The following is a 13,072-nucleotide window of genomic DNA, read 5'->3' as shown; positions in this document are numbered from 1 at the left end:
AGATAGCAGTATAACTGTGCTGGTGTTGACATACTCTACACTGTTTGTCAAAATCTGTTGTGCTTTGCCTCACAGATTCCCTGCCTGGAGATGTTTCACAGCCAGTGGTCTCCCTAGTGCATCCTTCTTCCCCTGTGCCGATTGAACTCTCTGCTGGAAGGAGGGAAGCCTCACAACAGACCCCTTTCTTGTCCAAAAGTGTCCCCAGTGCCAGTTTTGAAAGGTAGCTGCTGGAGGACCATGCTGAATACACCATTCAGCATTTCTAGAAAAACTGGAACCATTAAATAAACGTGGGATTTTTTTTTTCCTGCTGCAGAAGATCTATGCCATTTTCTGAACAAGACTCTGAAACTGGCACCTGGAGGTCCAAGTCACGGTCTGAAGAGATGCTACAAGCAGTAGGGACCTTTCCTTCAATGGATCCATTTATGATGGAAGGTGAGAAGTATTGTGCAGGTGTTGCATTTCATAACCTGTGTTGGAAAGTGCAAAATAGAATAACTCCTTAGTTGCTATAGGAAATCACTTCATCTGCTAAAAGAAAGAGCACCTATTTTTGATAATCACAATTGTGTCCTTCATTAAAATGATACAATCAGACACATTAGTCTCAAAATACTTAAACTAATTCTTCGGGAACTTTTAGAACATTTTTGTACAGTGCTACCATTTCAAAATAACAGAGATAAATGTATTTGGCATTCCTGTAGGACCAGAAGAGGAATGTACTTCTGCGCTCACCTAATCCATTGACAGTGTACATTGCAAAATGTAAACCTGTATCACTTGTATTTCCTCAATAGCCCCCAAATCTTACCTCCCACTGGTGAACTGCCCTTCTGAAAAAGGCTGCATAGCCTTGTGAGGTGAATAGAAATAGGCTTTTTTTACAAGTGGGTGTGAGACTGAATTTTAAAGCTTAAGGGTGTTCACTCACTGGGCATTGCAAAATGATTGGTGTCCCTCCAACACTAAAGCTACTTTTGAAAATGTTGGATTTGATTGTTAAATTTTGTGAAGTTTATTGAAGCAAAGAAGTATAAAAAGGATTTTATCTGAGAAAAGAAGGGTGGGGGTTTTTTTGTTCTCCTTCCCTGCTGTCATGTCCACATTTCAACACTTTGGTAATGATATTGACATCTGGCAAGCTTCTCTGTTGTAAAGCCAGTGCCAGTGTTTGCAGAAGCCTTGTCTAAAGTTCATCCCTGTGATGTGTTCCTCTTACTTTATGAATAGATCTGCATGTGCAAAGAAACTTTCCTTACTGTTAATATGCTTGGTGTTTATGGGATATACATTTTATCCTAGATGAAGTGGATTTGTCTCAGTGGACTGATCTCCGCACAGACGCACAAGAGTTTGAGGCAGAATCCTGGAGTCTTGCTGTGGATCCAATATTCTGTAGTGAGCAAGAAAAAGATGTTATCAGGAGGCAGGATGTAATTTTCGGTGAGTATTTTAAAGCTTTCTGTAGGTTTAAAAGCAATTTGCCTTAGAATACAGAGAGAGAGCCTACACGTTTTATGTCCAGAAGAATGAGTGTCTCAACTCAGAAAAATAAGAAGGTTCAAAGAATATTTTTGTCACAGATTACATTGTGTCCTAGAGTTAAGGAAACAGGGAGTGTTGACTAGCAAAGACACATCTGTGTTGATCTGTGTTGTTCACAGGATGGTTGAGGTCGGAACTGACCTCATCCAATCCCCAGCTTGAACAGTTACTACCCCAACTTCTTCAGTGGGGTGCAGCTGAGAGAACTGTGCCAGAACCAGACAAAGTCTTCCTGCTGATGTAATCTATTAGATTTGAGGCTCACACAGAAAAAATAATTATGACTGTATATTTGAATGTTGCTAAAAATCTTATCTTTGAAGGTGTGCAAAATGTTCAGGTGATTACTAGACTATGCTGTTTTCTTTTATACTGCAGAACTGATGCAAACAGAAGTGCATCACATCCATACCCTGTTCATTATGTCTGAACTATTCAGGAAAGGGATGAAGGAAGAACTGCAGCTAGACCACAGCACAGTGGACAGAATATTCCCTTGCTTAGATGAGCTACTGGAGATCCACAGGCAATTCTTCTGCAGAATGAAGGAGAGACGGCAGGAATCATGTGAGGCAGGGAGCGAACGTAATTTTGTTATTAGCAGAATCGGAGACATCCTTGTGCAGCAGGTAGAGTCATCAGCTCTATTAATCCTTTATGTGCTCAGGGTTCCCAAATTAAATAATTTATTGACTTGGAAACTTTTGTGTGCAGGAAGAGGTCGATGCTTGCCTCATGAAATTCAAAGGCAGTCCTTTCCAGATTATTGCAGGGTGAAATAGCAATGAGAGAAAATCATTACTAATAGCTAACCGTGATAAACTTGGACTGAATTTCTACCTATGGTACAAGTGATGACGAAAGTGATGAACTTGATCACAGTAGAAGGCCAGTCCCATCACACCATGGACTGCAAAAAATGGAAGCAATGGATTCAGTTTTTTAACAGCTGAGCAGAGGTGTGAAGAATTGACTGGTATTGGAAAACAAACTACCCGTTCATTTCTTGTAGTCATCTGGCATAGTGCATCTTAAGTTGCTGTTCATTAGAGAAGGGGTGGTCACAGGGTGTTTATGGTGGCTAGCTAACTTTGCTTGCTGGTAGCCTTGCAATCAGGAGTGTGCGGCTTTTCACCTTTGGTCAGTCAGTTTTCACTCACTGAAATAAAGCAGCTGAACCGTTACGTTGTCTAGAAGCAGTGTGGAGATCGGATGAATGCAAGTAAGCCTCAAACAGATAGTGTTTGCAAAAAGGTGAAGGAAACACTGTTGTAATAATTTTTCTAGCTGTTATTGGCAAAACTGTAGTGAAGGTCACTTGTGCTCTGTCCAGCATCTGTTCCTCTTCTTGCTCCTAAAAAAGGAGCATTCTGTAGTGACAGGCCCTGTTAGTGAAAATCAGAGAACCTGAGAAAGAAGTAGGATAAAAGTTAAAAATTCTCTATTTGTACAAAATAAATGAGTTAAAGCTGTACAATTTTCTGTTAGGTACAATGTAGAGTGAAATTCACTTATTAATTTCTTCAGTTTTCAGAGGAGAATGCAACTAAAATGAAGAAAATATATGGAGAGTTTTGCAGCCATCATAAGGAAGCTGTTAATCTCTTCAAAGAGTTGCAACAAAACAAGAAGTTCCAGAATTTTATTAAAGTAAGTTTCCATGGAAACATGATCACTATCGACAGAATGATCAGGCAGAAGATATGTAGCTTTTACTCAGATTTAGGATTAAAATTATATTCAGTAACTCACTTTTAGTAGCTAATAAAAATGGCAAAGTTTTTCCTGCTTAACCAGTGAGCTGATAAATTACATTTTTCTTTCAAATTTAAGAAAGCTTTGGCATACAGTGTGTATTACACACATGTTCCTGTTACTGTACACCTCATCCCTCAGGGTAACAACTGTTCCTTGGGGATGGTTCAGATAACCCAGCATTTTGTTTTAGCTTATTCTGACACATTTAGGTCACATTTCTTATTAGTCAATTGGTGGTTTAATATGCATTTACTACTTAAGGTATATATTTATATCCGTGCAGCTGAGAAATAGTAACCTGTTGGCGCGACGCCGAGGAATCCCTGAGTGCATTCTGCTTGTCACCCAGCGAATCACGAAATACCCTGTTCTGGTTGAAAGGATATTGCAATACTCAAAAGGTGAATAAAAGCTAAAGTGTTGCTTTGTGTCTGGAATTCTAGCATGTTTCTAATGTAAGGAATATGTACTGCCACAATATAAAAAAGGATGAAATTCACTGCTCTGTAAGGAACCAGAGCAACGTAAATATCTACTGTTCAAGCAGTATGTGCGTTTGGTGTATATAGTCTTTGTGAAGGCTGGACTGAGAAGATTTGCACTATTCCAACCACACATCGGTAGCTTCTTTGAAATGAATTCTCGTGGAGTCTCTTGTAAGTAGGGTTAGGCAAATGTTCCATAAATTACTCTTCAGTTTTTCAAACAAAGCTTGAATGACCTCTGGAATTTCCTAGAGCATTTTAGAAATACTAGTAACTGTTTCAAGTGGTTTCTTACTTAGCCAGGATAGTAATATGATATATAATTAGTCAGTAATTTTTAAAAAATACTAACAGCTTATAAATATGTCAGAAACTATTCAACGTGTTGTTTTGACTAAGGAATAAATCTAAGGTACGTGGCATCTTTTAGTAGGCAAGGCAAACAAAGGTAGATGCCTGTAGTATTTCTAGTAAATTGCTTGCCAGGTTCAACTTAAAATGTCATCGATTTAAGATTTGCATCATGTTGACTGTTTCCAGAAATTAAGGAACGATACCTTCTCTTCAATATACTGACTACTATCATATTGTTGGATTTTGTTTCATACAGAAGGAACAGAAGAACATAAAGACCTCTGCAAAGCCCTTTGTCTAATTAAGGACATGATTGCAGCAGTAGATTTGAAAGTGAATGAATATGAGAAAAAGCAAAAGCTGTTGGAAGTCCTCAGTAGAACTGAAAACAAAACATATACAAAGCTGAAAAATGGCCATGTTTTTAGGAAACAAGATTTGATGAAGAAAGAGAGGATACTTCTTCATGAAGGTTTAGTATACTGGAAGACAGCAACTGGTCGTTTCAAAGGTATTCCATACAAGCAGTGAAGTCCTTTAACTTTTTATTTGCAAATAACATATGAAGATTATTTGATTTAAGTATGAAAATAGTTTATTACACTGTATTGCAAACACAAATTCTGTGGTGATGGTGTTGAGAATATGCCACTAATTGTTACAAGAGTGGTCCCAGAAGCTGCCATGGTTTGTGTGTAATCCACTGTATATCTGAGCAAGAAAACAAGTCCACATACAAAGCCGTCAGCCTTCTTCCAGTCCCTCCTTTCAGTTCCTACAGTTTGCAGTTTCATCCCATAATGTAGATCCTTGACTTGTACATTCATATTGTTCACAGTACTGGCCATTGAAAATAATGCCTGAAAAATCATGTGCTGTTCTTCAGTGGTACTGGGACATCTGCCATCAAAAAGAAAATCTGAAGTCACATTTGGCCGGAGCCCAATTTTTACATGCAGGCCCAGAATTTGACTTTTGTCGTTAAACACATGTTGTAAAACACATGTAGAAACATGAGGCTTTTTGGACCTTACTAATATTTACTGTACAACTTTATAAAGCTATCTGTTCACTGTTATTCCAGAAATACTTCTATCAGTGTTACATTGTGCTGTGAGTATATGTTACAGCATAGGCAAAACAAAATTTTTGTGGGGTAGTCTTTGCCAGGTTGCCTGTGAGTGGCTTGGAGAAGTTGGGGTGACATTTGAGTGAGGGTTTCTTCTTTCCCTGGTCCAGCGCTCTGTCACAGTGCTGCAGGAGGGCAGGTAGCAGGAAGTGTGGTCTTTCCCGGGAGATACAAAGTGATGGTGTGCAGTTGCTTCATTCAGACCATGGGCTGATCCAGATACTTCCTGTTGAGTTTACTGTAGGATTCCATGGGACGTTTATCCATCAGGGCTTTTCCCTTTTTAACGATAAAAGAAGAACTGTAACTGTAATAATTTCAATTAAAAAACATTATTTTCCTTTTCTCATTTTAAGAGACCTTAGCTCTGCTTTTTACCGATGCACTGCTGTTCTTACAAGAAAAAGATCAAAAATACATATTTGCAGCTGTTGTAAGTATACTGTCAGATATTTGAATATACACATTGCTCTTTTATTTGTATATCTCTCAAAAGTTCCGTCCTTTCCTAGGTTATTCCACCTTTTTTTTTTTTTTTTAATAAATCCTGGTTGTGTATTCAGAATGGTAATATGCCAGTATTTCGAAAATTTAGTTTATTTTGAAAATAAAATTTTTTTTAGGAAGATGGATAAAAATAACAATGGCATTTTAGTGTTCTGCCTCATCTGATTATGAAGGTGCAAAGTAGAACAGGCTCTTTCAGTTATCTAAAATAAATTTTATCTTCTCTTTCTGTAAAACAAAGCAGAGGAATAATTTTAACTGCAAGTGTAGTAGTAAACACACTGGTCATGGGGCAAAGTTCCAAGGTATGTAAATACAAACATTATGTGGATACTGTGTGTCAGTATCATTGAGCCTCTGGGACTGGCTTTTAGCACATACTCAGTTTTTACTTGTTCATAAATACTAAGATGTATTTTTCAAAATATTTTAAAAAGATGTCAGAATACTCAAATCTTTCAGCCTCTTAAAACTGACGAGAACGTTCATAGTCTGACGATACCAGGACTAGAATTAGTCCAGTTATTTAAAAATCATGCACTTCTATAAGTGTGGTGTTTTATAAGAGAGTAATTTATTGTTTGCATGTGCTGTGACTGTTTCCCCTAGGACCAGAAGCCTTCTGTTATCTCCCTTCAGAGACTCATAGTCAGAGAAGTGGCCAATGAAGAAAGGGGGATGTTTCTGATTAGCGCTTCCTCTGCAGGACCTGAAATGTATGAGGTTCATACCAACTCCAAAGAGGAACGTAACAACTGGATGAGGTGTATTCAAGATGCGGCAGAAAGGTAGAAGAAAAGGCTTTTTAGTTTTCATTCTGGTAGTCCGAAGCAGATGGGAGGTGGGTGGGATATTTGTGGCAGCGTGCTCTCTACTGTGTTGCACTGAATCCATCCTGTGAGGTTGGGTTTTAGTCTGAGCTTAGGATTCACAGACCCACAAAACCTCACTGTCACTTCTGCCAAACTCTTGGTGTTACCTCTGGTTTCTTAGTGAATCAGTAGACTCTTCCTGCTCCCCGCTAGATGTAAGGTTACCAGCCATTGTAAGGTTACCTTATTTTTGCCTTTGAGACTGCATGCTTTCCAGAGTCCTGCAGGTGTCCATACACCCATTTTGGGGAAATCACAGAATCATGCCTGTTATCTTGGTGTTAACTCCTTAAGAATGGTAGGGAAAGCATTGCTCCTCATCACTTCCAAGTTTATACTTGGCACAGCAAACCTGTATAAGAGCCAGCCATCCATTCATTGCACTGTGCAGTCTTACCAGGCTTAAAAAGAGTAATTTAGTCTGATTTTGTCCAATTGATACTTTTTAAAGAAGCAGACAAATGGTATGCTTCTGGATTGTAGCAGAAGCTGGTGTTGGTGTTGTGTTCTGTTTATTATGACTGCAACAGTGTTCTCAAGATGAATACACAATGTGCGGATTTTGCTTTAGCCTCCTTTGTTTTCTTGTTTTTCATCTTTGAAGTTGTCCGGAAGAAGAAAAAATGAATGAATCTGATGAGGACAGACGTATTGCTGAGGCCAAAGCATCCAGAATTCAGAAATGTCAAGGTGCAGTACCCTTCCTGCCACTCTGAGAGCTCCTACATCCTGAAAGTTCAGGATGAACTAATAATATGTCCATATGGGTTTGTGGGTTCAGAGTGGCTCAATAGGCAGAGTCACAGCAGAGAAGGCTTGAGAGGTCTGATTATTTAATGTGAGTTTCATGAAGGAGAAACCATTCTATTTTTTTTTAATTACCATGAGTACAAAAGAAAGGCGGGGGAGAAATGGATAATTTTAGAATAAACTGAGTTTCCCAGGTTAGTATCAGCATTGCTCATTGTGAGAGCAAGAGGAGGTAGCTGAGCAGAGCCAAGGCCACCTCATCAGGGTAGGGCACTGCCCTACCCTCTGCCAGGAGCTGTGCCAGCTTTCATCAGGATGGACTATGGGTTGAATTTGCTTCCTGGCCACTTAGAAAAGGTGTTGTCCAACTCAGTTTCCCAGCTCAAGTTAGCATTGTCTGTGTAGCGTAAGGATTAGATGAGTGAATGGGGAATGCACTTTGCCTGCAAGATAAAAAAAATATTAATACAGTGTTCCATTTTGGTTGACAGAATCACTGAGTAACCAGGACCAGCAGATCTGTAGTTGTCTGGAGGATAAGTTGCATATCTATGCAGAACTGGGAGTTATGAGTGGCTTTGAGGATGTTCATGTGGAACCTCACCTCCTTATCAAACCTGATTCTGGAGAAACTCCACAGGCTGCTTCATTGCTGGCAGCAGCACTCAGAGAAGGTGAGTTTGCAGGGAAAGAGTGGACTGGTGTCTCTTCACATGAGCAGACATTTCAAGGTAACAAAATACAGCTGTATTGCTTTGTGCTATGATTCTGCCTAATCTTAAGAACTGACAGTGCCAAAACTTGGCAAAAGGCATCGAAAAGAAGTCTCTCAAATTTACACTTGTCACATGCACAAGATAGTACTCACCGGATTGAAAGATAAGGGCTATGTTTAGTGTAAAACATCAGATATAAGCAAGCAGGGACATGGTGTTAAGTTGTACCTGAGGACTGTTTCCTTAGCTATCCTCCTAGTGGTATGGCCTTGTGAAGTAGATCACAGGATGCAGAACAATATTGCACCTAGTCCCTGACCTTCACCTATCTTGTTTGATCTGATAACAGATCAGAATGACCGAGTGTCATAGACAGACCAGACTGCAGATGATCTTGGCAGATCTGCCAAGAAGCACCTGCCAGAATTGCTGTAGGAACTGTGTTTTTTCTGCATACTATCTAACAGAGAGATGATAGTCTTGTGCTACCTACAGTGCCATCTGCTGAAGGAAGGTAACGGTATTTGTGGATACCTTGCCTAGCTGGAAGTTCAGCTAAACTCCTACGAAACTTAGCAGAAAATAGTTCTGGTATATTTGGCCATATGCAGCTTGGGCTGTATGCTCTTTGACAAGGACTACAAGATTTTAGCACCACCTAGGTTGAAAGCTATGGGCCAATAACCTAATTACAACTGATTAATTGGCACAGGTTGGCTTCCGTCACCATTATGCAGTCAGAGAACATTTCATTGATAAAGTTGATAAAATTTGAGTAGGGAATCCAAGTCAGTGACGCAGTAGTAAATTTATTTTTGCTAAAATGGCAGCCTATACTTACTGATATTATTCTGCCCACTTTTAGTTTTTACTGTCTGTCATGCTAATGTTGCTGTTGAGGATGTCTTGAATTTCAGGACTCTTCAGCACACTGTAAGGAACATACAGTTGCTTACACTGTGAGCAATTTGTGGGAGACATTTTCCAGAACAGAAATACTAAGTCCCTGGGCTAATAACAAACTCAACAGCAAAAAAATCATTGCTCACAGCAGAGAAGGATAGAATTAGGAAGTGCTTAAGCAAAGTGGATATACACAAATCCGTGGGATATGATGGGATAAATCCAAGGCTGCTCAGGGAGCTGGCCAATGTCGTTGTGAGGCTGCTCTCTGTCGTCTTCAAAAGGTCACAGGATAAGGAGATGTTCCTAATCACTTGAAGAGGGCAAGCATGACACCACTATTCAAGCAGGAATATATAGGGAACTACAAAATAGTCAGCATCACCTCCATCTCTGGGACAGTGATAGGGCAAATCTTCCTGGAAACGATTCCTAAGCACATGAAGGACAAGAAGGTGACTGGGAACAACGAGCATGGACTCATCAATGACAAATGTGTCTGGCCAACCTTACCATTTTTATGATGAGAGAAGAGCAATGCATGTTGTTTACTTTGAAATCTGCAATGCCTTCAACACTCTCTGCTGTTGGCTACACTATCCTCACAGCTGAACTGGTGAGATACAGGTGGCATGACTGGGTGGAAAACTGGCTGGACTGCAGGGCTGAAAGGATTGTGATCAGTGGTATCATGTCCAGCTGGCAACCTTTTGTTAGGGGATTCCCTTAGGGATGGATCATGAGACCAATACTGTTCAATATATTTATTAATAAAGTTAACCAAGGGATTGAGTACCCTCTCAGTGAATTCATGGCTGACACCAAATGGCAGGAGGGGGTGATCAACATGCTGGAGAGACATCTACAGACTGGGAAAATGTGCTAAGAGAAACCCCTAAAAGTTTTACAAAGACAAGTGTGAAGTCCTGCACTTGCAATGGAGTAATATCATATGTTGGTACAGGTCGGACACTGACTGGACAGAAAATGGCTTTGCAGAAGTGGATCTGGCAGTTCTGTTCAGCAGCAGATTGACCATGAGCCAGCAGTATGCCCTTGTGGCAAAGGCAGCCAGCTGCCTCCCAGGCTGCTGCACGAGGAGGAGAGTTGCCAGCAGGTGGAGGGAGGTGATCCTTCTTCTCCTCACCCCTGGTGAGACCTATCTGTAGTGCCATGTCCAGTGCTAGGCCCCCCAGGACAACAGAGGCATTGACAAAGTGGAGCAAATCCAGCAAATGGTACCAGGGTGACTAAGGGACTGGAGCACATGATGTCTGAAAAAGGGCTGCAGTAGCTGGTCTTCTGAGCGCTAAGAAGGCTTGGCAGGATCTCATTGCTGTCCTCAGCTGCCTAATAGGACGATACAGAGAAGCCAGTTTTTTCATGGAGGCACATGGTGCTAGGATGAGAGGTAACAGGCACATGTTCAAAGATGGGCAATTCCAATTAAATTAAAGGAAAAAATATATAGCATATGGGTGGTCAAAAACAGAACAAGTTGCCTAAAGAGGTTGTGAAGTCTCTATTCTTGGAGATGTTAAAAGCTCGTCTGTGCAAAGCTCTGAGTGACGCAATTTAGTTGGAACAGCTTTGAGTAGTGCATTGGAATAGATGACTTCCGAAAGTCCCTTCCAACCTAAATTATTCTATGATTCTATGTCATTGACTTACGCATTAAGGAGCTATTTAAGAGACCTCTGTAATTCTGTATGTTTTCCTCTAGTTGAAAGTCTCCATCTTGCTATAACTATATCACAAGTGAATGAAACAGACAGATCACCAGAAGAAACTATTGAGGAATTAAGTGTGAAGCACGGATTTAATGCCAATGAAATCTTGGAATCTGTTCCTAATGGTGAGTAAAATGTAATGCTTTTACGTATTCAGACTGCTAGAGTAATAGTTACCGGATTGTGTTTTGAAAAGCTTTCTCAGTCCATGGCAGAATCAATAGAAAATAATGTAATAAAAATTGTCTTTGGGCAAATATTCAGGTAGTATAAATTGTCATATACCTTCATTGAAGTAAATGGATTGTTTGCATCCACAGGAGCTTTTCCATAGCACACGTTTGTGTTCAGCGTTATTGAGTCAAATTTGCATATCTCCACATGCTTTCTCGTCATTGTTGCTCAGCTGCACATCAAACCTGTATTGCAGTACAGGCCATTTCCCAAGTCAGCTGACTTCTGTCAGAAGGCCTGAAAAACAGGATTGATATTGCAATAATTTCATCTATAAAAGGTATAGCACGGATTTCTTGCAAGAAAAATGCAAATAAAATTCCGTGAAAACCATTGCTGCACAGTATTTTTAGTGGTATGCCTATACTTGTCTCCAAACTTTGACAAGTGAAACACTACTAATTTATTAGTAATTCTGCTATTTATTCAATTTTTTTTGGCAAGCCTAGTATCCAGTAAGTAATTCCAAATTACATAAAATCTCTATTTTCAGCATTCTGTGAGTACCTATAAAAAAGCATGCCCTTTGTTTATTTAGTTTGAATCTGCTCTGATACCTTTCTCTTGCATCTTATTGGGGCTTTATTTGCTAGATGCAGAAATAAAAGAAGTTGAAGAAGCATCTGAAGTCAATCTCAGTGCTGAAAAGGAAGTGGCAGGTGCCAATCTAGAGGATAAGGTATTTTAACCAATTTTTTATTCCTGTGTTGCATGTAGCACTCTGGGCTGTATAACTACTGGGAATATAACTACTGCCCAAATTTTTATGGGGTATCTAAAGGCTGCTGCAAAACAAAAACCATAGGATAGGCACATTTCATCCAACTCCAGATAACTGAGTTTAATAGAGGTCACCACAATTAATAATGAATTTTAAAAAAGAAATCATGAACAATCCAAACACAGAATTATTTTCCTGCCAGGCTTACAGATTGGTGGATTGTAATAGCAGCCACAATGTTTTTGTGCCACTTGTATGGGACACTTAAGAGCCTGGTTCTCTGTTGTCATCATTCTATATACATCCACCTCTATGGAGCTGACAACAGAATTCCCTCTACTCCCTCCTCCTGTCCACAGGATAAGACTGTTTCTTGCAATGGCAGAAACCTCAACTAATGCAAGGAAGATTTAGGCACTGGAAGAACTTCATCCTGAGAACACACACATAAAATAAGGCAGACTGCCTTACATAAGCTTGCTTCAGAATTTGGAATTAAAAAAAAAAAAAAAATGGAGCAATTAGAGAACAGAAGAGTAACTGACCATTTTTCAAAGTACTATAACTCATAAGCAAATCTGCAGAAAAAGCAGAATCAGAAGTCACTTCTGGGCAAAATTAGGAAGGGCAAATTTCAGGTACCAGCAAAGAGTGCTGGAATAAGAGCAGTATGAATTAATGTGTGAAAATAAACTAAACTGTAATTGTGGAGTCCTTAAGTGAGGAAGCAGGAGCACAAAAGTAGTAAAAGGGAGAGACAGAAATAGAAGATATGTGACTTGAAATAGAAAGCAAAGTTTGCTAGAAAAGGAGATACTTAGCATTAGCATAGTGTCTTTGCATCAGATCTGAAAGACAATTTGTGTGCCTGAAACCTCGGGGTTTTTTTCTGGCTGTTTCTGGAAGACTCTTGCTAATACACTAATCTCCCTATAGCCTTGCCTCATGTTCAGTTCTAGGTCATCTTACTTACAGACTGCTGTGTTAGATGGGAGTAGGAAGAAGAGCATGTGTGGATAAAACAGGGTGAAAACAGAAGTCCAGGTGAGGGAGCACGGAAGCTAGGTGAGGGGACATCAAATAACCTACTAGAAGATAGAGATGCTCAGATCTAGCCCATTAAATGTTCCAGTAGGTCCACATGAAAACATTGCCATTGAGGTTATAGAGAAGACAGAACCAGGCTTTTCTCAGAGGTGCACAGCAAAAGGATAAGCATCCAAGATTACAAGTTGCAGCAGGAGAAATTCTGGCTGTACATAAGGAACATAAGTCACTGCAAGAGTGACCAAGCAGGAACAGGCTGTCCAGAGAGGCTAAGGTTGCCTGGGTTTGACTAGAGAAGGCCTGGAGCTTACC

General features: G+C 39.9%; 1 protein-coding gene across 1 annotated transcript in view; it reads left to right on the top strand.

Annotated features, from left to right (window-relative positions):
- The window catches only part of ARHGEF28 (Rho guanine nucleotide exchange factor 28), a gene marked incomplete at both ends in the record, with an annotated part of 133,929 nt that overhangs the window by 96,167 nt on the left and 24,690 nt on the right, over window positions 1–13,072 (top strand). Inside the window, 13 exons of the mRNA XM_080362666.1 lie at window positions 76–223; window positions 320–441; window positions 1,312–1,452; window positions 1,933–2,183; window positions 3,082–3,204; window positions 3,596–3,713; window positions 4,408–4,662; window positions 5,637–5,713; window positions 6,397–6,575; window positions 7,264–7,349; window positions 7,901–8,083; window positions 10,752–10,883; window positions 11,586–11,671. Of these exons, the coding sequence (XP_080218792.1) occupies window positions 76–223; window positions 320–441; window positions 1,312–1,452; window positions 1,933–2,183; window positions 3,082–3,204; window positions 3,596–3,713; window positions 4,408–4,662; window positions 5,637–5,713; window positions 6,397–6,575; window positions 7,264–7,349; window positions 7,901–8,083; window positions 10,752–10,883; window positions 11,586–11,671 (1,901 nt within the window). The remainder of the gene's footprint in view (window positions 1–75; window positions 224–319; window positions 442–1,311; window positions 1,453–1,932; window positions 2,184–3,081; window positions 3,205–3,595; window positions 3,714–4,407; window positions 4,663–5,636; window positions 5,714–6,396; window positions 6,576–7,263; window positions 7,350–7,900; window positions 8,084–10,751; window positions 10,884–11,585; window positions 11,672–13,072) is intronic.

This window comes from Nesoenas mayeri (genome assembly GCF_963082525.1).
Source record: "Nesoenas mayeri genome assembly, chromosome: Z".
Taxonomy (NCBI): Eukaryota; Metazoa; Chordata; class Aves; order Columbiformes; family Columbidae; genus Nesoenas; species Nesoenas mayeri.
The sequence above is the reverse complement of the archived record's forward strand: the minus strand, read 5'-3'. Positions and strand labels throughout refer to the sequence as shown.